This window comes from Haemaphysalis longicornis, unplaced genomic scaffold, assembly GCF_048455015.1.
Source record: "Haemaphysalis longicornis isolate Haplotype H1 unplaced genomic scaffold, Haemaphysalis longicornis Haplotype H1 scaffold_8, whole genome shotgun sequence".
In the NCBI taxonomy this organism is placed as follows: domain Eukaryota; kingdom Metazoa; phylum Arthropoda; class Arachnida; order Ixodida; family Ixodidae; genus Haemaphysalis; species Haemaphysalis longicornis.
This window is the reverse complement of record NW_027526445.1, coordinates 112,220,074-112,247,046: the sequence shown is the minus strand read 5'-3', so window position 1 is coordinate 112,247,046 and position 26,973 is coordinate 112,220,074. Positions and strand designations below refer to the sequence as shown.

At 51.8% G+C, this 26,973-nt stretch overlaps 1 protein-coding gene across 1 annotated transcript; it reads right to left on the bottom strand.

The window, feature by feature from the left end:
• Positions 1–67: 67 nt before the first annotated feature.
• LOC144148439 (uncharacterized) lies at positions 68–24,016 on the bottom strand. The gene is made up of 6 exons (XM_077679975.1): positions 23,938–24,016; positions 20,307–20,508; positions 9,513–10,494; positions 9,307–9,457; positions 6,636–9,196; positions 68–214 (listed from the first exon to the last, which is right to left on the bottom strand). The coding sequence occupies exons 1-6, from the start codon at positions 24,014–24,016 to the stop codon at positions 68–70; spliced, it is 4,122 nt and encodes a 1,373-aa protein (XP_077536101.1).
• Between the last annotated feature and the right edge of the window lie 2,957 nt (positions 24,017–26,973).

Below are 26,973 nucleotides of genomic sequence, written 5' to 3'. Positions count from 1 at the left end.
AGTTCTCTGCTTGTTGCGAAGATAACAATGGCGGACCTCTGGCTAGACTTCTTCTTTTACTTTCCTTTTATGCTGGCGCGCGCGCCCACGCGTAGGGGTTGGCCATGTTACCACATGAATTGTTGTGGCTGGGTGTCACGCCTCCCAACTTGAGCCTCTCCCTGGCCGTCACGTAGTGGCTGCAGAGACTACTAAGCTCATTTGGGGGCGTCTCCTTACAGACAGGCAGTCTTGGGAGTTTGAGCAATCTTACAGGGGCGAGTGATCTTACGCGGCCGCCATTACTGCCACGTTGGAGGTGAACGTCCCCGCCATCTGGCTGGCACTCCAGTGGGCAGCGACCCGGCCGCCCTTCTATACTCCCGACCGTTGCCCTAGGCTGCTCTACCTTTTCCTGCAGTGGCATCATCCGCTTCTCCTTTGCTCCCCGACTCCGCCCGATCGCATCACTGACATTGCCGGACGAGAGAACTGCCTAACGAGGTTTTCCTCAACGATCCTCGATGGACCTCCACCCTCGGACGAGGGAAGAGTGTGGTGAATGTCGGCGTGCTATATGCAGATAAGGGTGGACAGTCGCCGGGAGTGTATACAAGTGTCTCCAAAAGGAAGAAGGGACATATTGAACGCGCACACGGGACGGAAGGGCACGAGGCCCAGCTGTGCTTGAAGGCTGGAAATGTGAGCATGGACAGCGGGGAATCTGACTAGGGCGCCGCTGACGCAGTAGATATTGCTAGGGACTCAGGTGGCCAATGCCTCACGGCGCCTTGACCCAAGAACGACGACGACGGCGAAGTTGCTAACGTGGGTGATTTTATCCCCATATTCTTCGCGGAATTCCTGGCAATTGTCCTGGCGCTACAAAAGTTGCATGTATCAATTACATCTCCAATGATAACTTCTGATTCTTTTTCTGTATGCTTAGCCCTTTCTTCCCCTAAAGACACTCCCCTTCTGCGGACGTTTCGGTCACTCCTGCCACCTCACTTCACTGAAATTCACCTTCTTTGGGTTCCTGGTCATGCAGGGATCACATTCAACGAGACTGCCGACTCTCTAGCAAGGGTAGCACTTTCTGGGCCTGTAGTAGACGTCGTAGAGCCCACACCTTTAATAACAGCAGCTGGGTACCGTAGGATGCTGAAACTCCAAGAACAGCAAGAATCGATTTTATTATCATTAAGAGATTTTAATCATCTTAAATTCTCACGCAAACCTGAATGGTGCCCTTCACGCAACTTAAAGGTGGTTATTACAGCCTTCGTTGTCGAGTACCCCAGTTAAATAGGTACTTACACAGGTCTCGTCTGGCGCCAACAGCTCTGTGCAGCTATTGCAACGAAGACGAGTCTGTCGAACACTACCTTTTGACATGCCGACGTTTTTACCGACTGAGACGTCAGTCCCTGGAGGTGCCGCTTTACAGTTTGGGGATATCCCTAACAGTGCCGGTTATACTATCGATCGGGGCATCCGAAACGGGGTTCTGCCGCCGGGATGCATGCTCTGCCCTCCTGCGCTACATTGAAAATTCAAAACGATTCTCTTTGTGATTGCGATTGGTCACCCTCGCTTTGATTTTTCAGGATTATTTTTTTTTTCAAAACTTTTTCCAACCGGTCTAAATTATCTTTCTTTTAACCATCCTCTGTTGATTGGCCCATCCCCTGATTGGGTCTGTGCCGTACCTAAAGGCGCAATAACAACAACAACTATCGGCGTCAAAAGAAACGAGAACACGAAAATATGAACCTGAACGCACAATTAGCGCGATTTATTTCCATGCAAGCCAAAATTACGCGTGGCTTAGTTAAAAAAACAAAGTTGGGAAAAGTGGATTTCCAAATATACCAAAAGCGTGCCGTTAAATGTATTCTACGAACAGTATTTTTCAATTTCGCGCGTTTTGATTCATATTTTCGTGTTCGCGTTTCATTTGACGCCGACAGTATACCTTGCGCGAGCTCTGTCATAGCCGCCATACATGTACATAGTGTAAATAGATCGCTCATCATTTTAACCATGGCTCACCACATCTGTTCTGCCGTCACGTAACAATATGGTACCCCTCTGCCCACGCGGCGTCACACCTGAGGGCCGCGGCGTACTCCACTCCGAGCGCCTCCGGCTGCTCTGACTCCGAAGTGGGAGCGCCGCCGAAATCTGGAGGCGATCGGGTCACGTGACCCCGGCCGCCGCGGCTCGACCCGCTCGCCTGCCCAGTCGGTGGCGTTCGCTGAGGTTTGTTGTGGGAGTATTTCGACGTTTGTGCTTCTCGTGCTATTACTGAAGGCATCTCCGCATCATGCCAAAACGGAGACGCCCATTGAGTGTAGGGGAAACGTCTCCGCTGCTTCTGCAGCTCGAAATCGACGCCGAGGAGGACAGCAGCTCAGACGACGACGACTCGCACGTTTACGCGACAAAGTTCGCCGAACTGTTCGCCGCACCGCTTCCTCAGCGGTGACGTATTTCCGCTATTGCGCTGCTCATACTGCCGTCTGCTACGGGCAAGCTTTGTTGACACCATGAATCCCGCACTCCGCTCAAGGCTGGAAAACTGAACGAAAAATCTGGCCGCATGTGTGCAGCGGCCGGCCTTGCCCTTTCGCGGTGTACATTGCTGCAGTTGCAATCGGCGGCGAACTCGCAGCCGCACGGGGAGGATCGTGCGCTCGTTCTCTTTGATGCACCGCGCACTGTTTATCCAAAAAGCGCCGTATCAGATGGGGCCCCGCTGGTGCCGGGTCTTATTTTGCAGCGGTGGTAATTCCTGCCGGCAGCATGTGAAAAAGACATTTTAAAACCATACAGAACCCGCGCACAAAACGCTTCAATCATGTGACCAGCTCAGCTTGGGGCGACGCGTAGTGGAGAGCGACAACGTTGGCAAAACATGCTCCGCCGCGGCTCTGAGCTTTCTAGTAGAGTGTACTCTCTCTTTCTAGCGCAGGAGCGAGCGCCATTTATTTGACAATCTCAAACATCGGTTGCCTTGGCAACCAGGCACAAACCACTCTAGAAGTCCGTTACGGTTTCGTGATCCCGGTTCAGCTCGGGGCCCCACCTCGCGACATGTGGGCACTGCAGGCGTACCACTCACTCCCATTGGGAAGTGCGAGATGCGTTTGGCATTACAGGAGACGATGGTGGGTGTGTTGTGGACGCCTTTGTTTCGCGATGAAATGCGTCGTTGTTCTTCTGCGGGTGAATAGTGCTTCCCATGTTCTGGATTATCTTTCTCGAGCGACGTATACGACTCAACCTCGCATGGGGTATGCGCAGTGTGCGTGGCTAAAAGCCATCTCGGCTTGTGCGCCAGAGTTAAGTGACTTGCTGTTCGTCCCCGCAAACCGCGCGCGAGGTGAGTGCTGAATTTACGACGGGCACGAGGAGGCAACCCATCGTCTCTCAATCGCGGTTCAGAATTGCAACGCATGTTGTGACGTTGTGTTCGTTCGAAACGCATCTCTGGATTGTTTTGAAGTTGAATAAAATGTGTGCGTCAAACCGGGGCATTCGGCTCAGGGCGTTCTCTGCGATTGCACGAAAGAAGTGCCACGAGGCTTCAACGCTTTTTATATAAAACGTACTCAGGTAAGATAATATCCATGTCGTGTTATGGACGTGTTGCATTCAATACAAACGGTTAAGCGTTTGTTTACACTTGTTTCGTTTGTCGTAAAATGTCCAAGCACTCCGGCACTACGCTGGCAGATCAGCCGGCGAGCCGACGCTGAGCAGACGACTCATCTCTTTGCCGGAAGTGCGTGAGAAAGTCGCCCAATAGCAGGATGCCTAGCTCATGACGAACATCTGGGAATCGATGACGTAGACATGTGAAGATGGCGGCGTCCAAAAACACGAAGGAAAGGGTGAGAAAAAAACGACAAACTTTGCAACAAAAGTGTGAGCTTTCCGCTGCGCGTAAAAGAGTAATACTTGGCACAGGTGACGTTGACGACCGAATCTAACGATTGCGCTAGTTCATTTAGTGTGCTCAAAACGCCTTTCAGGGCCCCTTTAACAGATGCTGTAGACTGTGTAGAGGATCTTTAGGCATTTCTGACATCATAAGGTTAATTGAGAAGTCTCCTACAGCCTACAACCTCAACGCCGGACCAACTGCAGCTACTTGTCGCATGAGACCTACCTATCCGTGTTGCTGCGGCATTGCCTCCACAGAAGCTGAAGGGTAACCGGGACTGAGGACGACATTTTTTATGCACTCGCGTTTCTTCCTGTTTTGTGTGTGTGTGAGTGTGTGAGTGTGTGTGTGTGTGTGTGTGTGTGTGTGTGTGTGTGTGTGTGTGTGTGTGTGTGTGTGTGAGTGTGTGTGAGTGTGTGTGAGTGTGAGTGAGTGAGTGAGTGAGTGAGTGAGTGAGTGAGTGAGTGAGTGAGTGAGTGAGTGAGTGAGTGAGTGAGTGAGTGAGTGAGTGAGTGAGACGCGCCAGCCGGGTGCGCATTTCTGTTTTGCGGGCCCGCAAAACATTTTGCGGGCGCATTTCTGCGGCCGGGCTTGCGTTTTGGCCAACCAAGCCAAGTAATGCTTTCGCGTTGAAACACGCCAGCGCAGCCCTATATATGCGCACGCGTATGTTCACATATTCGCAGAAGAGGAGTGCATCAGGTGTCGTGGGCGACTCTCGAGTCTCTTCCCGGTTTCCCGGGGGTTGCTGCTGCAGCTTCTGCTTTCTGGCAGGGGGCGCATCTAGGTTTTATTTTACACTAGATAACACTGGACTAGGCGTGCTGAGGCCGAGGGGCCAGGGTAACGACTGTAGGGGGGGGGGGGGTTACACCAGGTAACGCTGGCCCCCGGATATCGCGCTCGCCGGGTCAGAAGACTATAGACCTTATGCAAAAACTGGCGCCCTCTTGCGGGAGCCGCGTGCGCTTCCGCCATGTTGGGGGATCCCCGGATCTCCGGATACCGCTGTGTACATTATGGCGGATCAAGCAAGGAAAGCAGGACCCAGACGTCCGGTTCTCGTGGTGGTCATGGAACACTCGAGCTCGAGCACGCGAGCGCGGCCGATCTTCATCTTCTGATCGTGCCACGCCCCCTGCCTTCGCTTGTCTCAACCACCCATTCCACCTTTATTTTCTACACACTCCCCGGCCCGCCAAGAAGTTTAAGGGTTGGCTTCAAGGAAGTAGAGCCGTTGAATGGGCCGCCTGATTTCTTGACCAGTTGACAGGCGGAGTACACAGGAGCGGGCGATTCCGTCGCGTCCGGGTAGCAACTTGGCCACACGGCCGAGTCTCCAAAACGTTGGGGCGTATCCTTCATCCTGCACTACAACCACGTCTCCGACTGCGAGTTGGTGTAACGGATGTGAGGGCGCTTCGTGAGCGGACCGCAGAAGCAGCAGGTATTCATTCCGCCATCTTTGCCATAGTCGATTTGTGACGTTCTGTCGGTGCCTCCAGCGGCGTGTCAACTCGGAGCTTGTCGACGATGGCTCGAATGGCCCGAGGTTCTGGGGGAGGCACGTGTTCGGCTTGCCGAGCCAGAAGTGAGCCGGCGTTATGGGATGAGGTCCGTCGGCATCCGTGGTCAGGTACGTCAAGGGCCGGCTGTTGATAACCGCCTCCACTTCACACAACGTGGTGACGAGTTCCTCAGCTGTCAGGGAGTTGCGTCCAAGGGTACGTCTCAGCGTCTCTTTTGTTATCCGAATCATTCGTTCCCACCAACCGCCCCACCACGGTGCCTTCTTTACGTTGAATTTCCAAACAATGCGCTTTCCGCTGCAGAAATCTTGGAGTGTGGCGTCGGTGTGTGAGTGGAAGGACTTCGCACAGTGTTTAAAAGCGAGGGCGTTATCGGAGTATACCGTGGCAGGTATACCGCGGCGAGCAATGAAGCGCCTGAAGGCGAGCAAGAAACTTGACGCTGTCATCCCCGTCGTCAATTCCAGGTGTAGAGCCCGCGTGACGCCGCACGAGAATACGGCGACGTATGCTTTGACTTTGGAAGGGTCGTTGGTACGGCAGTACAGAGGACCGCAGAAGTCGACGCCCACAATAGAGAACGGGCTTGTTTCCGTTATGCGGTCACGTGGTAATGGTGCCGTCGGTGCTGTCTCCGGTGTCAGCCTGCGCCTTCGGCACGGCAAGCACTGGTGAAGGGCTTTCTTCACTGTCTGGCGCCCTCGAATGATCCAATAGCGCTGGCGGATCTCTGTGAGCGTGGCTTCTGTTCCAGCGTGCAATAGGCGCTCGTGGGTTGCCAGAATAAGCAGCCGTGTTAAATCGTTCTTTCCGGGCAGAATGATCGGATGTCGCACTTCGAAAGGCGATTGTAAGCAGTGTAGTCGTCCCCCCACGCGGATAACGCCAGCGGAGTCCAAAAAGGGCTGTAGACGAAGCAGTCGGGAAGTCCCCACACCAAGCTGGCTGTTCGATAGAGCTTCCCGGTCTTGGGGGAATGCTTCCTGCTGTACCTGGAGAATCCAGTACAGTTCAGCTTCTTGGACTTCGTTAGCAACCAGTGGCCCGGTCATCGACGGACGTTGCGGTAAAGCGTTGTTTACGAAGCGTCGAACCCAGGCCGTCACTCTAAGTAGCCGTGAGTAGCGGCTGTAATCTGAAATTTGGCAGAGCGGTTCCGGTGGCGAAGACCCCACCGGGCAAGATGACGCCAAGGCTGGTGACGGGTCGACGAAGTCAGCGACCTCCTGGGGCTGGTTCAATGGCCACAGGTTTTCTGTGTGGGTGATCCATGATGGTCCATGCCACCAAAGCTCTGAGGTTCTGAGGACTGTTGCACTTATTCCGCGTGTGATGAGGTCGGCAGGATTGTCCTTGCTGCTGCAATGCCCCCATCTGCATCCCTTGGTTAGGCGCTGGATCTCTTCGACGCGATTTCGGACGAAGGGTGGCCACCGGCTAGGTTCCCCGCATATCCAGTGCAGGGCAATCTGCGCGTCCGACCAGAAGAACGCACGTGTGGCTGATAGACCAGGAACTCGCATTAGGTAGTTGTAAAGGCGCGCTGCGATGAGGCAGGCAAGGAGCTCGAGGCGAGGCAACGTCGTCGCCTTGATAGGGGCCACACGACCTTTGCTGATCAGCAGATTTGCCTCAAACGGGTCACCATGCGCGGAGCGTCGGCGGACGTAGACAGCTGTGCCATATGCTCGCGGGCTAGCGTCCGCGAAGAAGTGGATCTCGATGGACTGCTCCGGGTAACCTTGGTTGTCTGATACGTTTCGTGGCAAACAAAGGTGTTGCAGCTCGGTTAGTTCGGAGCACCATGCGTTCCAGGCGGTGAGTTGCTCACGTCGTAGAGGACTGTCCCATGGGTGCCGCAGCTTCCATAAATCTTGAAATATAACCTTTGCCCGGACCGTGAATGGTGCCAAGAAGCCTAGCGGATCGTAGATTCTTGCAAATGTTTGTAGCAGGGTTCGCTTGGTTGTGGGCTTGGTGTTGATAAACGCGGCCACGTTTCCTGTGCTGATGAGCAGCGTGTCGTCAATGCGGTTCCAGCTTACCCCGAGGACTTTCATTGTGGTGGCGTCGCCACCTTCGTCCTCCAATGCGAGCTTATCTCTTATGAACAAGTCCCGCAGGGAAGAGATGTTGGAAGCCCATTTTCGGAGCTCCATTCCGGCTTCGGCCATTACAGCCCTTGCTTCCAAATATATCTGATGAGCTCGGTCGACGTCGTCCATGCCAATGATGAGGTCGTCGACATAGAAAGACTCTCGCAAGATGGCGGCGGTGTCCGGAAACTTTTGTGAGACTCGCAGATGATGGTGCAAAGTGGCGGCGAGCAAAAAGGGACTCGATCTCGCACCAAAAGGAACCCGTGTCATTCGCCACTTCACTACTGGAGGAAAGGGCTCATTCGGTGTAGGAAGGCGCTCGACCCACAAAAAACGTAGCGCGTCCCTGTCCTGTTCCCGAACAATCATCTGGAGGTAGGCCTTCTTTATATCTGCGACCATGACCACGGGATAGCACCTGAATTTAAGAATGAGCCTTAACAGGTCCGCATCCAACTTGGGCCCCTTACAGAGAATGCTGTTCAGCGAAGGTTGCCCCGAAACATGTGACGAGGCATCGAAGACCACCCTTAGCTTGGTTGTGACGGCGTCCCGACGAACCACACCGTGATGCGGCATGTAGTACCTGGTTGTCGAGCATTGGTCACCGTCATGCTCGGGAACTCGTTCGGCATGGCCGTCGTTGAAATACGTCCGGATTGCATTGTCGTACTGGGACAGCAGCTCAGGCTGACCACGAAAGCGCCGCATCTGCACATGCAACCGCTGTTCTGCGAGCCTATAGTTGTCAGCGCTGGCGTCCAGCCCTGGCTCCTGGATCATGAGTGGAACCTCGTACCGCGCGCCATTCTTCCTCACGTCGCTCTCGAATTGCTCTACGGCCGCGCGGTCCAGCACTGACGCATCAGGTCTTTCTTTGATCCCGATAGCATCCAGTCGCCACAGTGACGATAACTCGTTATCTGCCGCTTCGTCATCCAGCGAGGGCTCCATGAGGGCCAGGAATAAAGCACTAGATGATCCCGAAGTCCAGCCAGTTTCGTCGGAGTGTGCACCCTGGAGAGTCCAGCCGAACATTGTTTCGACGGCGGTCAGGTGCGGAGTCAGCCGTGAAATGTTCCCCGAGGTAACTTTCCAGTAGAAATCTGACCCAATTAGGATGCTGATGTGGTCATCCATGTAAGCCGACGCGGGCGAAGTGTCAGCGGCGAAAAGACCATGGTCGTACATCAGTCTAAGCGTGTCATCGGTGATTGGGGGACTCGTAACGATGCAGATACTTGGGACCTCAAGGGCGTCGATGACCACCTGCTTGCCGTTGTTCTGGCTGGCCACCGTGACTGACACGCGAGGATACTTCTCCGCTGCTGCGTGGTGGCTCTTGCCGAATGTGACCAGCTTGAGGTCCTCAACGCCTTCAACGGAGTAGCCCAGAGCGCGCGAAACGTCACGCCGAACGAACGTCCGCTGGCTGCCCGTGTCTAGCAGAACCCTCACCAGAAGCTGACCGTTGGGACCCGTCGCCCATGCGCGGCAAGTCTGCAGGTAGACTGGAGTGGGCCGTGTGGTTCTAGTTGACGCTGTAACCACCGACGATGCCGCATGGGACGGTTTGGGCACTGTGGGCGGGCCCTCTTGACCAGCCGAGTGGGACGACCTGGTAGCGTGCGCGGAACCTGGCTGAGCCACGTCGCAGAGTGAAGTTAGATGCCGGCGTGAACAGCGGCTGCAGGACAACGTTCTAGCAGTCTGGCAAGCACGTGCAATGTGATTCTGCTTGCCGCACCGGAAGCAATGTCTTCCTGCTTGCAGTCGCCGTCGCTTCTCCTCTGGTGGCACATTCGCGGTGCATTGCGCGATCCCATGGCCTCGCCCGTCACAAAGGGGGCAACAGTCACCACGAGGAGGCGGCGATGACTCCGCATGTAGCGCTGCGGCTGACGGCGGAGAAAACTCATGCGGTGTCGGCCGGGGTGCTGGAGGGCGTCGAACCTGAGGACCGGTGCTGTCCATGTACCCTTCTTCCCGAATTTCCACCTGAATACGGAGAAAGTCCAAGATCTCCTGAACTTGCTTGGCATCCCCGTTCACCTCATTCGCGGTTGATTCCTTCATCCGTTGCCGGTAAAGAAGAGCGATGTCATGCGGCAACGCCTTCAGCAGGACCCGGTGGATTATGACGGCGTACCGGTCGGGCGCGATACCTAGTGCCTCCAAAGCGTTTAGGCGAAAGCTGATGTCGTCATGCAAGCGCCGCAGCCCCGCGACGTCCGCAGAGGTCTTCACTGGAGTTATGGCGAGGAGGGCATCGACATGATCCGCCATCAATAGGTCTCTGCGACCAAAACGGTCTGTAAGGATCTTGATCGCAGCGTCGTATCCATCCTCCGCAAGCCTGATGCCCTCAATCGCGGTCTTAGCGGGGCCGGTCATGTACGAGCGGAGGTACTTGAATTTATCGATTTTCGTCAAGTGTTGGTTTGCATGGATGGTAGCGTTGAATTGTTCCCAGAACCCCTGCCAATCGCGACGGTCCCCAGAGAATGGTGCAATCTGCAGCTTGGGGAGGGCGACGCGGGGAACTGGCACGGCAGGAGCAGCCGTGAATTCGCTCACCCTTCGATCTAGCGTATGTCCACCAGCAGCGGAGGTCGGGGGACCGGAGACGGCAGAAGGCGATGATCGGGCGGTGTGCACGCGGGCCCGAATTTCGCAAATGCTGAGCTCGTAGTCCCATGCTGTGGCGTAGTCCGCCTGAAAGGCCTCGTCCGAGAGTTGAGCCTGGATCTTGGCGTCCAGGGCGCGCAGCTCTGTCTGCTTCTCAGTAAGTAGGGTGACGTAGCCCTGAATTCGGGTCTCGGGGGCAGCGGGATCCTCGAGGAGAGCGTCAAGCGCGGCGATCGCCTTCGTGATGGCGGCGCGCAGGGACCCCCGAACTCGGCGTTCGTGCTCCATGAAGGAAGGAACCGGGAGCCTGGGCGGGTTTTCGGCACCAGCGTATGGCGGATCAAGCAAGGAAAGCAGGACCCAGACGTCCGGTTCTCGTGGTAGTGGTGGTGGTGGTGGTGCCAAAAGAGATGGCTCATACCCACTCAGGGGGATTGGCCAGGAAAGTGGCGCTCACAGAGAGAAATTACAAGGTAATTAAAGAAAGACATTTAAGGAGGTAAATAAAATATGAGGGAAATATATACAGAAAAAAAAAAAACTGCTCAAACATGAGACGTAGCAACAGGAAGTGTTGAAACCAACATAAAATAAAATAAAAAAATAAAGGAAAGAAAACATGAAAAGTACGTAGAGAAATAAAACAAGAAGGGAAGCTGGCGAAGGAGAGGCAGTGGGCGGGAAGGCACTGATAGTAGCGATCATACACGCAGGGATCTTTTTGAGGGAAGCCCGGCATGGCCTGGGGCTAGCACGGGAGACGGCCAGATTCCGAAATGAACAAGTGCACGGCGGAGCAAAGATCTGCGCGGCTAAAACCCAGTGCCTTCGCCCCGAACGATACGATCAGAGGAACAGACAGTGGGAAGGCCAATTTGTTAAAGCTGTTTTCCAAGTATCTTTTTCGTATGGAGGAGTACCGTCGGCAGGAGAGGAAAAAATGTTCAGCTGTTTCTAATTCGTTACAAAATGCACAGAGTGGTGAAGGGGCCAGATTGCAGCGATACAAGTAATAATTTAAGTTTGGGACACCACACCGAAAGCTGGTGAGGGTAACTTCACAAGCTCGTGACTGACTAATCCGGCACTTCCATGAGTGCCGAAGGTGCTCGAGGTCATAACTTGCGTACGCAGAATCCTCCATGCTTTGTAGCAGGCCTAATCTTCGAAAGCGTGCCGAGGTGACAAAATTTATGGGTGGTAGAACCTCCATCACTGGGCCATCCACTGCAATGCCCGCCAGAGTGTCGGCCGCTTCGTTGAGCCAGATACCTGCGTGGCCAGGCACCCATACCAAACGAAGTTTTTGTAAAGACGGAGGCAGTAAATACCCAAGGGCCCGACGTAGGGGAGAAGACTTTGAGCCCGATAGGGCAGTGCAAACAGAAAGAGAATCTGTAAGCACAATTGCGTGATTTGTATCCGAATGTAGCTTTCTAAGGGCCAGAACAATTGCTAGATATTCAGCATGAAAAGATGTAGTGAAGTCAGGCAATCGGAGGGAAAACGCCCAATCCAAACCGGGAGAAAAAATTCCCACTCCTGCCTTCTCATTCCGCACAGAGGCGTCGGTTGCAATGATTACATGGGAGGGGAAACCGGTAAGGTGATCTTGCAAAAGGCCCGTTAAAAGGCTCAATGGGAGTAATTTAGCATTCGTGGGAAAAATTTCATCAAAGGCTATCTCTAAAGATGATACTGAATGATTAGGAACAGGGACAGACAAAAGGGCCACATGTAAGGGGTCTAGTAAAGACTGTACAACTATAACCTGCGGGCGTTTGAATCGGGGCCATGGACTGCTGAAAAACAGCGAAGGCCATGTTACGAAGGCAGTTTGCGGTCTAGATATGGGAGACGCCATTACCCTTATGAATGCGTCAACAGTGAGGACATGCATGCGGAAACGTAAAGGGGGAATTCTGGCTTCCATATACAAAACGTTGATCGGTACATATCGGGGAAGACCCAGGCATAGTCTTAGGGCTTGACGTTCCAGCATTACTAGCGGCCGAAGTTTGTACTGAGGGCTTCCTGAAAAAAGCACACATCCAAATTCTAGGATTGGCCGGACGTACATTCGGTAGATCATTAATAAAGTGTCACGGCGCATTCCAAATCTCTTATTACTTAATCTTCTCAAAACAGAGACAGACCGTGCTCCTTTGGTAGAAATATAATCAATGTGTGGGCGCCAATCCAGATTGTACTCATATATTATTCCCAGGTATTTTAAAGAATCGACCTGGGGAATGTTTTGTTGGCGGTAGCTGAGAGAAAAGGAGACTGGGCCCCCAGCCGGAAATACAAGGAGAGCACTTTTTTGCACATTTAGGGTGAAGCAGAGGCCATCCAGCCAAATCTCTAAGGCGCATAAATAGGCCTGCAGGCGTACGTACAACGTGTGGATGTCCTTTCCTGACGCGAAAAAAGCAATGTCGTCAGCGTAAACGTACACCTGAATGTCTGGACTTATAGGAACAGAGCTCATCAAAATATTAAAAAGCACGGGAGACAAAACAGAGCCCTGGGGAACACCTCGGGTTTGAGAGTATACTGGAGAGGAGAGGCCCTGCTGAGAACAAAAGAATTTTCTACCTGACAGAAAATTACCGATCCATGATATGATATAGTTTGGGAAAGGAAAACGCTTAAGTGCGTTAAAAAGAATTCTATACTCAACACTGTCATAAGCTTTAGCGACATCCAAGGTAACTAGCACTGCAACTTCTTTTCGTGAGCGTGCCAATTGAATGCGGCTCTCCAGATCAATATGAGCAGACCATATAGAACAGCCCTGCCTGAAACCTACCTGCTTGGGGCTCAAGATGTTTTCGCATTCTAAGATATTTTCAATTCTACTGAGCAGAATTCGTTCTACCAATTTTACTACATTGGAAGTGAGGGATATAGGCCTAATGTTATCTATCACGAACCCCAACCTTTTGTTTTTAAGTAGGGGAACAATCTTTGCCAGTCGCCACTCAGGTGGGACCCACGAATGACGTAAGGAGTAGTTAATTACATGCAAAAGAGAGGCGGGGGACTCACTGAACAGAAGTTTTAGCATTTTGACTGTGATGCCATCAGGCCCTGGAGCCGCGTCGGGGGCTCGACGTAATCCCTCCTCGAGCTCTTCCAGAGTTACTTCTACAAAGTTGTCCTGTCCATATCCGGTAAGGATGGATGGCGCCACCGATGTGAAACGCTGTTGTAATCCCTGTGCAATCCCGTTGAGAAAATCCTGGGTTTCATCCGGGGAAATGATAACCGACTCAACGTTCTGATCTGGGGGAGCTACTTTCCAACTACGTAGCACCTTAAACAGGGTGCTTTTTTTCCGTGGGTCCGATAGAAAAGAAAATCGTTGTGTCTTATATTCTTCCTTGGCCTTAGCAATGGAACACTCGAGCTCGAGCACGCGAGCGCGGCCGATCTTCATCTTCTGATCGTGCCACGCCCCCTGCCTTCGCTTGTCTCAACCACCCATTCCACCTTTATTTTCTACACACATGATAGCAAGGGGTTAGCGACGCGCACGTCGGCATTTATGGTTGTCCAAGATGTCCAAATACTGCCGTGTAACTTGCTGTGCACAAAGATGATACGAGGACGACCACGGAAATAGCGTACACATTTTTTTTTCTCTCAACGGAAGCATGACTCGAGTCCTGCGTGAAGTCGCTTGCGGGTGTCGACTTCCCTTCGCGCAGTAATATTATAGGTTGATCGCGTGCACAGTCACGAAACGAATAATATGTGCAGGACTAAAAAGGTCCCAAAGTGAGCTATTTTCTGGTCTGGGAGTGCCAACAATCCCCATCCCTCACACCCAATCCCCGTCCTACGTACGAGCAGTGGGTGGACCGGCTGTCCAGCTCGGACCTGTCGACCCAGCGCATGCTGATAGAGAGGGCACGAGCAGCCAGCAAGGACCAGGGCATCCCGGCGGACGCCCCCCACCGGTGCCCTCACCATCCTGCACCATTAAGCTCGAAATTAAAGATGTTTATTCTTTCTCTCTCTCTAGCCCTGTACATGTCGCGGAGCACTCCTCCCTGCTGGTAGTTAAGGCGCACTGCATCGGTAAGCCCGTACTTTATCGTGCGGGTAGAGTTTTGAGTCTGCCGTTCGTGCTTTGTACGCCACGCCCGCGTTTTCTTTTTATTCTGGACGTTCGGTAGGCTTTTATGGAAGTACTAATTCTTTCGTTTACCAAACGTTACAGGAAATAAGGGGTCTGCGAGAGTTGCAATCTTCAAGTAGCGCCATGAGTAGCGCAAGTAACGTACGTAGTAATTCCGTGTATCGGTCATTTACGGCTCGTCACCCACTGTTCGATCGTAGCTAGCTATTTTCCCAAGATCAAATTTTTCGAGCGGAATTTTCTAAGCGGTCGTGTGCATCCGAGTTTTGTTGTCCACGGCGCAAGCAAAGGACGCTCGGCGGTCGCCGCGAGGCACGCGCTCACCAGCGCTCGGCAATTTATTGGTAATATAATTATTCACATGACAATTTATTGGTAATTTATTGGCAATGTTTAACGCGTTACACGCCACACACGTTACGCGCTACACATTGCGGCCAGCTAAAACAGCTCCGCTGTAAAAATTTGCCAGGTATGCAATTTATTTTGTTAGGTGTTTTTTTTTTTTTTCCTTTTGCATGTTTTCTCTGCATCCCACAGGATCCTTAGCGTATAGCTACATCGCGAGTGCCCCCCTCCCCCATTTCAACCTCAGGACAGCCCGCAAGTTTCGAGGCGTTTCAGGAATGACCTCCTGAGAAGCCCGCAGGATGCGAACCAACGCGGACGTACTTTCAATGTTTGCGTTCTCAAAGCCCCCCCCCCCCCCCCCCCCCCCCCCAAAAAAAAAAAAAAAGGGAGAAGAAACGCGACAGCCTCCAACGGCTTCCCTGCCGGTGCCTCCCTGAGTGCTTTTCCGATGCATAATGCGTATTTACGAAGTCGCCAGCAGATGTGGGCACCAGAGAAAGGTCCACAGATCACTCGTCGCTCATTTTTCTGCGCTTAAATCTGAATATAAAAGGATCGCCAAGCCGAGAAAGCCCCTCACACGCTCCGTACCAAGTAATCCCGCGACCGCCATCCCCCAACATGGCGTCGCGTGCTCGTTTCGTTTTTCTTCCGGTAGATGGCGGCACTTTTGCATAAGCTTGTCTATACTCCCGGTGGGGAAGCCCTCACTTCATGCGTGTATCACGTTCCCTGCGCTTGAAGCAGGTGGCATCTAAACAGCGTGCTGGCCAGCAAACGCCTTCGCTGCTACAACTCGCGAATGTAAACCGGAAGGTCGAGGTGGACCACGCGGTTACGACCTTTCCGCGACGCGTTTCCGACGGCGAGGAAATTGCTGTTGTTCCTTTTTTGTGGCGCATACCCACTTGGGGGATCGGTCAGGATCGGGAGATTTATTGGGGCTAATGTGCCCGATTTAGGAGATTAAGTTTTGGAGGGAAAAAAAATTTTGATCACAATAATCGCACAACAAATACAGGAATTTGTTGAAGAAAAGTGTGCACTACGCAGGAATTTGCAAGAAAAGGGTATGCGGGAATTTGCAAAATGGTATTTTTTCGTCTGTGTACAACAAGAGCGGCTAACAGCTAGGGTAGGCGCCTAGTCTCTGAGACGTAGGTGTGCACGGCTGTAACCAAATTCCTGTGAGGAAACCCAAGCGAAATGGCACCAAACGACAGTAAGACCGGCACTGAAAGGGTGAGTACAAGGCGGTGAATTGGCTTCACAAGATATTTTCTTCTCATTAAAGAGAAACCGCGGCAATGTAATATCCGTGCTACACGAGCGTTTCTAAGGCCTTCGAGTCGAATGTCATTTGACTTAAATGGCACCTTTGAGCTGCTACACGACGTTTTTCAAAGGTCTTTGGTTGAAATGGCATTTGAGTCAAAGGAGCACGACAACTGACCTTTGAGAGCCTCAAAGGCCTTTGAAACACGAACGGTCGTACCCTCGGGCTCAGTTTCTGCAAGCCGTAATAACAAAAAAAAAATTATTTGCGAGTAAAACTGTGTGTTTGAAGTGCAAGATCTCCATAATTTTTCACTTGTTCACTTGTTTTCGTTCTCTGTCACTCGCTCTGCGATTACGAAGTAACTTGGTACTCTCAACACCGGCGGTGCGAAAAAAGACAAAAAGAAACTGGCTGCCTTGTGCATTTTTTGTGCGCGCTTGTAAATAGTTATCAATTTGATCTATAATAATTGCTTTTTTGCACGTTGTAACTCTAACATTACATTTTCGCCAAGAACGAGACATGGCAGCAGTGGCAACACCAAAACATGGCGGGCGAACGCGGAAACTTTCAACTGCCTTTCCGAATGGTCGTGTAGATCGACAGAATTCCTTCCAGTTCGAATGACATTTGAAATTTCAAAGGTCATTCGACTGAAATGTCCTTCCAAACGCTCGTGTAGCACAGGTATAAGAAAAAATGCTCTATGGTTTCTGGTTCATCACAAAGAGCACAATGACGAGAGAGGTGGGCCCAGCGCGGTGCATATAGAAGTTGAGCTTCGGAACTCTACAACGTAAGCTAGTTAAAGTAACCTCGCATTGGCGAGATTCGCAACATCGGGAGTTCCACGCATATGCTAAATGGGCGTAATCATCTAAGGTGGTAATGATGCCCTCCTGCCACCTCGCCAGAGGTTGATGCCGACGTATCCGTGCTCCGGCCAGTATGGAGGGAAATGAACAGATGTCGATCGGAGGGCCGTCTAGTGATGACCTCGCTAAAGAGTCTGCTTCTTCATTCAGCCATAAACCCTCATGCCCAGGCACCCATATTAGGCGGATTTCTCAAGTGGGAAGGAACTAAAAAACCAAATGTGCGAAGAAGAGCAGAATTTTTGGGGGATATCAAAGCGGAGCAAACAGCTAATGATTCAGACACAATTACGACATTTAATATCTGAGGAGGTAAGTTTTTTAATGCTACGACTATTGCCATAAACTCAGCATAGAAGATTGGCGTGAAGTTCGGTAGGCGAATCGAAATCGACCAGTTGAGTTGTGGACTGAAAATCCTCACACCCGCTCTCTTCTCAATTAGTTGAGACGCGTCAGTCGCTACAATCACGTATGAATACAAGCTAGCCAGATAGTCTTTCAACAAACCCGTTAGTAAACGTGTAGGCAGTATTTTCGCATTGTTAGGAAAAATGTTATTAAAGGTTAAGGGAGCAGGGAGAGCTTCCCAGGACATCTGCATAACGAACAGAATGTTAATATTAAGGGGTGAAAGTAATGTCTGGGCATACACACATTGAGGGCGGTATTGGTGGGGCCACCACGAGTAAAAAATAAAGCCGGCCGAGCCACCATCAGCGAAAAATCTCTGCTGAGGGGCGATTAAAAAATCCTAAGCATCGTCAGCGCAGTTAAAAGCTTAAACCGAGACTCTAGTTCAGGCAGCCGGGACTCTAAATACAGTTTGTTATTCGCTACGCATTTCGGAAGGCCGAGACACAATCTCAGGGCACGTCGCTCCAGTAGCATAAGCGGATTGAGTTTGTACGTGGAGATCCTGAAAAGAGAGCGCAGCCAAATTCTAAGATAGGGCGCACGTATACCCGCGGTAAATGAATATTAAAGAGTCTCTTCTCATCCCAAAATTCCGGTTGCTAATTCTTCGCAACAGGCCAAGTGTCCGTTCACCTTTCGTCGTAATGTGCTTTATATGATGCTGCCAATCAAGCTTACTCTCATAAATAATACCCAAGTATTTTAAAGTTGTCACTTGCGGAATAAACTCCTCCCGGTATCTAAGGCAGAGGGTAACAGGCACTGATACGGGGAATACCAGGACCGAGCACTTGGCAACGTTAATCGACAAATTCAGACTTGACAGCCACCTTTCGACAGAATCCAAAGAATTTTGTGACACCTGATAAAGCTTATGGATGTCCCGTGCTGCTGCGAAAAAGGCTATATCGTCCGCATAAACATAACCGCAGACTTCATTGCTGGAAGGAATGGTCAGTATGTTAAACAGAACCGGAGAAAGCACTGACCCTTGTAAAACGCCCCTTGACTGATGTAGTGTGGAAGTCTTAAAACCATTTTTCGAGCAAAACAACTTGCGGCCAGATAAAAACTGCTGAATCCATAAAATTATGTAATTGGGTATCCCGCATTCTTTAAGTTTAGCTATAAGGACGCTGTATTCTACACTTTCGTATGCTTTCGCAATGTCCAGTGTGACAAGCGCGCAGATTTGTTTGTTTCTACGGGCAAACCGGATACGACTCTCCAGGTCCACATGGGCGGACCAAATGGAGCAACCTGGATGGAAGCCAATCTAATGTGCACTCAATAAATTTTCCCTAGCTATATCGAAGTAAACGGCCATACACAATTCTTTCGATCAATTTGACTAAGTTACTGGTCAAAGCAATTGGGCGAACGTTGTCCGGGAGAAGGCCAAGACTGGGTTTTTTTAGTAGAGGTACAATTTTTGCAATTTTCCAATCGTCGGGCACCCATGCTTTCTCCAATGACGTTTTGATAATGTTTAATAGATCGTGAGGAGATTCCTCAAAGAGAAGCTTTATCGCTGCAGTAGAGATGCCATCGGGTCCTGGGGAAGCTGGCGGGAGGCGCAAAACTATATCCGCCATTTCCTCCATCGTGACAGAGTTAAAGTCTAAAACTGGGGTATTTTCAATTATCATGGGTCGGAGAGTAGCCGTAAACCTTGTTTGCAAGGCCCTGGCGACTTTTTCAATTGGCTGTAAGCTTCCTTCCGGAGTTTCCACAATGGATACACCGTTGCTTCTATCGTCAGTGCTCTTGCGGTTACGCAAAAAAGCAAAAAGAATACGCCGGTTTTTCGTTTCGGAAAGCGCGGAGAACCGTTGCGAATAATAGTCTTGCTTAGCCTTTGAGGTGGTTCGGCGAAAGATTGCGGAATAATACTTTAAAATTGGTCCAATTATTGGGGCTCTGATTATGAATAAATTTTTTCCACGCCGCTTTCCTACGCCGATTTTCTCTCGTACAATCATCATTCCACCACGGGCTTATACCGTCTCTCTTGGTTGACGAAACAACAAACTGAAATTTTTAGTGGACTTTTAATTAATGCTGTTACGTTTAGGGCCCTATAGAATCACTGGGCAGATATGCAAGGGACGAACTTAACTTCTTTTTCATGAGTTCATAGTTAATCAAGGTCAGCTCCACATGTTTAGGTGTGCTTGGGGAAATCGCAATATCAAAAATTATCCGAACGTGGTCGCTACTTGTAGGACCACCTACTGTATGCCAACTAGAAACCAACCCACCCTTTGCGAATGTTAAGTCTAAGACTGAGCGTGTTTGATTCCGAAAAAAATCGCACTACCCGAGTTAAGACATACTAAATTATTTTCCTCTGTCCAGTCTAATAAACGCCAACCAGAAGTGTCGGTCTTGAAGCCCCAGCTCACATGATGTGAATTAAAATCTCCGGCGACTATGACGTTTTGATTACAGGGGGAAAGGGCGAGATCCAGCGGTTCCATGGTGGACACTCCGTTAGGGAAATAGGCATTTAGTACAGAGAATGAAAGGCAACCTGGCAGACATATCTACCACCATGAGTTCACTAACCGGTGACAAAAACTGGAAGGACAGCTTGGCTTTGTGGCAAATCTTTGTAGCTATTAGAATAAGTAGACCACCCCCTCGCGTGTTCCTATCCAAGAGAAACACGCGAACGTTGGGTAAAGTAAATGGTTTGCCCCTAGACAGCCACGATTCTTGAAAGGGAATAATATCTGGGCAGTGATTATTTATAAGACATTTATGATCTGTCAGTGCCGCAACTATAGAACGGCAGTTCCACTGGAGTACTCGGATCGACATTATGGAGAGTGAATGGCAGCCATGGCTGCCTCCAAGATGCTTTCGTTTAATGTCCCCTTGGCCCTTTTTAGGTTTCTTGGATCGCGACTCTGGGGAAGAAGTGGTTTGTTGCGAAGTGGATGGAATAGCTCGCTTAACGTCAGGACGCCTTGGGGACGCAGTGGAAATGTCAAGTTCTATTTCGGACTCATTGTATGGGCAGAGATCTGAAGATGATGAAGGCTGACCTTGGGAAGTCACAGAAATAGAAGGTGCCGAAACATGGACAGTCGCCATCGGAGTAGAGTTTGGGCCTACTGTCTCCTTCGAAGTCGCATTCTGGAGTACGCTCGCTGAGGAAGGATTCCTTGCCAGATCGACAGCTCGCACCGATGAATCCTGGGGCTCTTGATCCCTGGGAGGCTGGGATGAGGATTGCAAGCAACCCTGCTGCAAGAAGGGAGCCACGGGCAAAGAAAGTGCCTGCGCGATTTGATGTGTTTGCGGTACCAAAAGATTGGACACTTGCTCAGTTACAGACGCAACCATATTTTGTGAAACCTCCGGAAGGACTTCTTTGAGAGCAAGCGCTATCGCTTTTGCAAGGGAAGCCTCGTTGGATGGTGCCTGGCGGGCAGCTGCACCTGCATATCCATGCGCTCTCTCTGTAACTATCGCTACCGCCTCCTTGCGAGAGCAACGGCGCTTTTCAAGAACTTCAAGGATACTAATTTCAGATGAGCGGGCTGGGCAGTTGGAATAATCAGCGGTGTGAGACACTCCACAATAGCAACAGGAGAGGTCGTCTGCGGTACATTGGCTAGCGAAATGTTCGCCCCCGAAATTGCAGCAGCGGGATGCTGACTTGCATGACCCTGCGCTGTGTCCAAGGCGCCAGCAGTTCCGGCATTGACGAGGTCGGGGGGACACAGCGGTTCTACCCTGTAGATGAGAGGCCAGACTTTGATTTCCGATGGGCGCGATGTACCCGCGAAGGTGGTGATCACGGATTCTGTTGGAATAGTGGTATTTTCCACTACACGGGAGCAACGGTACACCGAGATTACCCCGGCATTTCGAAACTGCTCAAGGAGCTCGCTGGGCGAAATCTCCGTGTCTACACCTCGGACTATTCCTTTTGTGCAGGCAAGGTGGGAGGGGACAAAAGGACTCACCGGGAACGATGCGAAGGTCGAGCACTTCAGAAGATCGATTAAGCAGGCCTTATCCGAAGATTTGCAGACGATTCCGCCCTTCCCGTATGGTCTCACCTGCTTCACGTTCATGAAGTGCTACGACTTTTGTTACGACTTTTACTTGTAATCTTGTTACGACTTTTACTTCCTCTAAATGATCAAGTTTGGTCATCTTTCCAACAGACCGGCGCAACCGAAAGGCCGCGCCGGACATCGGTCCGAAGACCTCACTAAATCATTCAATCGGTAGTAGCGACGGGCGGTGTGTACACAGGGAAGGGACGTAATCAACGCGAGCTTATGACTCGCGCTTACTGGGAATTCCTCGTTCAAGGGGAACAATTGCAAGCCCCTATCCCAATCACGAAGGAAGTTCCACGGGTTACCCAGTCTTTTCAGACAGGGAAAAAAACACGCTGCCTCCTTCAGTGTAGCGCGCGTGCGGCCCCGGACATCTAAGGGCATCACAGACCTGTTATTGCTCTGTTTCGTGCGGCTAGGAGCCGCTTGTCCCTCTAAGAAGGTTGTAAGGTGCTGGGAACCCCGCACCTATTTAATAGGCTAGAGTCTCGTTCGTTATCGGAATTAACCAGACAAATCGCTCCACCAACTAAGAACGGCCATGCACCACCATCCACCGAATCAAGAAAGAGCTCTCAATCTGTCAATCCTCCCAGTTGCAGATCCCTCTGAATAGTTTTGAAATTTGAAAGCCGGATCGCTCCGCCATTCGTATAGGGACCATAGCCACAGGAACGGCCGTCACACAATTCTTCAGGAAGGCGTCCAGGGGTAAGTCCTGCGCCGAGAGACTAGCCGACCAGGGAGAAGACCCCTGGCCGGGAGAAAAAATAGACATGGCAAAAGCCTACGCGTTCACGCAGATGTACCTAAACGTAAACCAAAAAATCAGACACCCGATACTTGACCAAATCCAACTCCGAACAAGCAGCGAACAAGCAACTCCGAACAACGTGCGGGTAGTGACGTCAGTGTACACGCGTGCAAATGTACAGAGCTTCGCTTTATGTCGATTGCCGCCCATGTGTGTGGGATCCACCATTTTTCGACAGTGGATTTTCTCGTATCGTGTTGCGCCGAAGCCCTACAGCGAGTAGGACATAGCAGCGTGAAACGCAGCACGCTGAGCTTGGAGGTATACAATTACGCAAGAACGAGGCAGAGAGTTATCATGGACGAAGAGTAAACGTCTTAAAAAAAGCTTACTCCTACGTCCCCGATTTCAATGCCGAAGCACGAACAGGCACGAGCGTCGCAAGAGGCACAGGCATGCCTGGACCGTCCTCTGACAGCCAACTCCCCACTGCTAGATGGCGGTGCCGTGCAGGCAACCTGGGAAGCGATCACGTGATTATTGAGACAACAGTCCAGGGGAAATCTAGGAGATGCGAAATTCACAGACTAAGAGAGAGAGAAAAAAAAACTTTATTTCTGGTCTTAAGAATCTTAAAGTTAAAAAACTTTAAGAATCATGGCTCGCTGGTCAACGAGGGCCGCCGACGCCAACCACACTCGCCAGTTCGGAGGAGGGGGGTTAGGGTAATGAGGAGACTGCTGGGCAGCGGGGCAGGAGAAAAGGATGTGCTCAACATTTGCGTACGTAGCGGGGCAGTTGAGACAGTATGGGTCGGAGCGATAGCCATAGTGGTAAAGACTAAGAAGCGGTCCGAAAGAAACGAAACCATGGCTCGCACACCCCAGTAGTGGATGTGCGAATCTTGGCATAAGACCTGACCAGCCACTTGATCGAACACACAAATTATATCCAGACGGCCGACTAAACGCAATATACTCCTAACGCCACCTACCTTCTCGCGCGCCACGCCCGGACGTCAGCCTACTTTGTCGCCTGTGGGGTTGCCTTCTCGAACGCTTACTCCTTCACCCTTGGCATGGCTTGAGTCCCTGCATGTGACGCGTGTGCCATAAGAAATATAGAGCACGCGTATATAGTGCCACCGTGCCCCCGGTTCACAGTTCAGAGTGCGACCTTTCAAATGCACTGAGCCATCTCGACAACCTCCCGTTTACAGCACAGACTATCTGGGCCCCAGGTGTTGCCAGTTTCAGCCCCGAAAAGGTATACAAAAGCCTTACTTCGCTTTTCGAAAGTCACAGGCTTCTCTGAACCGTTCAGGGACGTTGCGAGCGTGCATCGTCCTTCGTTCGCCCATCTGCTTGATTTACCTGCCTTTTTACGCCCTATTTTTGGCTACGGATCTGTCCTTGTACTTACTTTTGACCTTCTTTTTTTGTCTCTGTCATTCTACATTTTTTAAATTCCATTTTTTTTCGCTTTCAAGCGCCCTTTTTCGTTCCCCATGTGTAAGGTATAGCCAAACGGACGCCTCTCTGGTTAATCCCCGTACCTTTCCTTCCTTCCTTTTTTCCTTCCTTCCTTCGAACCACTCATGCTTACATACTATTACACAACCCCGTGACTACATCGCCCAAACCATCCATCTCATCCGCCGTGTCGCTACCAAAATTAAACGTCACGGCATGACTGAAACAGAGCGACTCCGTCTGGTGCAAAGCTTTCTACTCAGTCGACTCACCTACCACCTCCCCTACTTTCCTTTCACTCTTCCACACACCCAGTCCGTGGATAACCTCCTCCTGAAAGTACACAAAGCTAGCCACCGTAACAAAGCGGCCTTACTCCTCCCGTCCTCGGCATCCAGCTCTCGCCTACTAGCCTTGGCCTCCACAACACCATCACGGAACTCCTCGACACTCATCGTACTGCCCAGTACGCCCGTCTCTCCCTTGCCTCCACGAGCCGGAACATCCTCCAACTCCTCTCCAACCCCACCAACTCACCCCCCCCCCCAGCCCATCCACACCCATCCGGCACCTACATTGGCGAAGCTGTCCACGAACCGGGCTCCGTCGCCTTCGTCATGTAGTGGTAGCGTGGTGGACGGGCGGCCAGCGAAAGTTGCTGCCTTGGTGTTGACGACAAAAAGCCGAAGGCAAAACTTAACTGGTTTATTGCATGGCGAGAGATGAACAGCGACGATACAAAAACAGAACCCTTGCGGGCGAGCTTACAGCAAGACTCGAGCAGAGCCACAAACAGCAGGAACCGATGCTGTCAATCAAATTGATAATGCGCTCGCGAATCACGTATTTATCCCCCGAAGCGTTAGCGGTCGAACAGCTGTCCTAGTGCTTTTGCACACGGCACGAAGAGAGTGCAGACACACACGAGTACTCTTTCCCGAGTTCGTGAGGGCCGGCAGTAATGGCGCACGTTTAAGGGGGAGAGAAGATCTCGGCGAGGGGCGTCCGCTGGCAGGTGTAAGTCTACATGCCGCACAGTTTGTTCTGTATTTTGCAACTGCCGCGGCTTTGAGTCATCGCTGGCGGGGCCAGCGCGGTGGGTGCCTGTCCCAACACGTTCGAGGAAGGCGGGCTTTCCGCAAAGCACAGGGGCTTCGCCACACTACACCAGCTTGCAGCACGCGCTAACAGGGCAGCAGCACGCTGAATCGTAACACACGCAACATGCATCCCTCTCACCACCGCCACCGTCGCTTAGCCCGCGCTCACTATCATGCGACACCCCTTCCAACCACACGCACTACGTAGACGCAGCCGCCTATACTCGGTGACAACTTAAGGACGGCACCGGAAGTTGCCGCTGTGCCTTATCACCGTAGCCGGATGTTTCTCCGCGCGGCGCAAGTAGGGCGTTACTGGGAATATTTTGAACATGGCGTGAGCCGTTCCCGTGATTTTGGACAACGGACAACGAAGCACAGGACTACCAGATAATTCTGCCTCAACTGCCATCAGGTCGGTTCGTTTTGAACACAGTATTCTTGCACGCTGACGTCAAAGCGAGGCCTTATCGAGTGGAAGATTTTCGAGACGCGCTCGCACGCTTGGAACTGCTCCCCGACGTGATAGCGTTGGGAGCGTTCCAAATGAATCACGTGTGGGCAGTAACATTCAAGGACGCCGAAAGTGCCAAAAAGTTGGTTGATTTTGGCGACGTAAAAGTAAAAGATCTTCGCTGCATGGTCATCGACCCGAACAACCAGGTGCTGCGAGTGAAAGTGCACTGGGTTCTTTATGGTGTGCCCGACGACATGGTGCGAGCCGCGTTTGCGCCGTACGGCGTAGTGACTGACGTCGCAAGAGACCGATGGCGTGTGTCTGGGTGCGGCGACAAGGGCTCGACAACGCGCCTTGTGTCGCTGAAACTCAAGGCAGGCGTCTCCCCCGACGACGTGCCCCACCAGCTCCGAATCGCCGGGGACAACGCACTCGTAGTCGTTCCGGGGCGTCTGCCGCTTTGTCTGCGGTGTCAGCGTTCTGGACACGTTCGACGGGAGTGTCGTGTTCCGCGCTGCACTCGTTGTCGTCGTTTTGGCCACGAGGCCTCACAGTGCGTGCAAACTTACGCCACTGTCGCCGGACCAGTGGGATGTGACGAAAAATCTGAGCACCTCATGGATGAAGCTGAAGCGGAAGAAGTGGCCGCTGGAGGAGGGGGAGACGAGCCAGCGCCGACGCATGAGCTCAAGGACCTGCCGACGTGCAAGTCACCCGCCGTACAAGCTGGCATGGGCCAGGGAAAAGATAATGACCGGCCGGGCCTCAACACAGACGACTTATCACTGCCACCAGTGAACCAAGCTGCCCAAGGAGGAGCTATCCTGGAAACCGACCAAGCGGACGGTGGGAAGGAGTCTGACGATGACACCATCGATATGGACACGAGCAAGGACCTCGCTAGCAGCACCTGCGGAAAGCGTGGACGCGAGAGCAACGCCGACATAACAGAAGGCGACAACGCGGCTTCCGACGAGCCGCCTTGGAAGGCGGTGCTGGGGCGGCGTTCCACACAGAAGCCCAAGCGTAGCGTCCCCCCGGACAGGAGAGAGCCAGCGTCGACGCCGGCGAAGACGCCGACGTAGTCGCGCGAGTGGTGTGCGCCCGTGGGCGAGTGAGCCAGCGTCGGTCATCCTTGTGTCTGAGACTCCTGGCCCGTAATGCAGTAGTGTATTCTGCGCTGCTTTTGAATCCACGCCCCGTACCCGTGGTGCTGTCTGTAGTGTATGGGGGGGCAGGACAACGTAAGGATATTGTCGAGGTCGGAACAGGTGCCATAAATTGGTATGGGGCACATGACAGCTTCTATGTCATTTCGACGGCGCATTTGGCTGACTACAGCGGTTCGCTCCTCTTCCGGGCATTAATGAAAGCACCATCCTGTCCACACGCTCATTAATGTGAATGGCAACGAATCTCCTTTCAGCACTTAAGGTGGCAACAATCAACGTCAGGGGCCTGTCGTCAAAAAGGAGACAGTACCAGCTTAACCGCCTTTTACTGGAAGACGATATCGACATAATCGCCGTTCAAGAGACGAAAATTGAAAGTCAGGAGCAAACGGACCGGATGGTGCAAACTTTCAGAGCACGATATAACGTTTGCGTGTCCCACTCGGTAGGCGCGTCAGCTGGATGTGCGCTTTTTCTGCGTAATTCTGTGGGAATTTTTGAAGAAAGTGTCAGTGTTTGCGAACGCGGTCGCTTTATTGTGTGCGATTTTTTGTACTCGGACATGGCATGGAGAGTGATTTGTGTATATGCGCCAAATAAGGAAGGGGATCGCCGCCTTTTTTTTGAAAGTTTGAAAGTGTATTTAAACTGCGATAGGCACGTAATATTTCTTGGCGATTTCA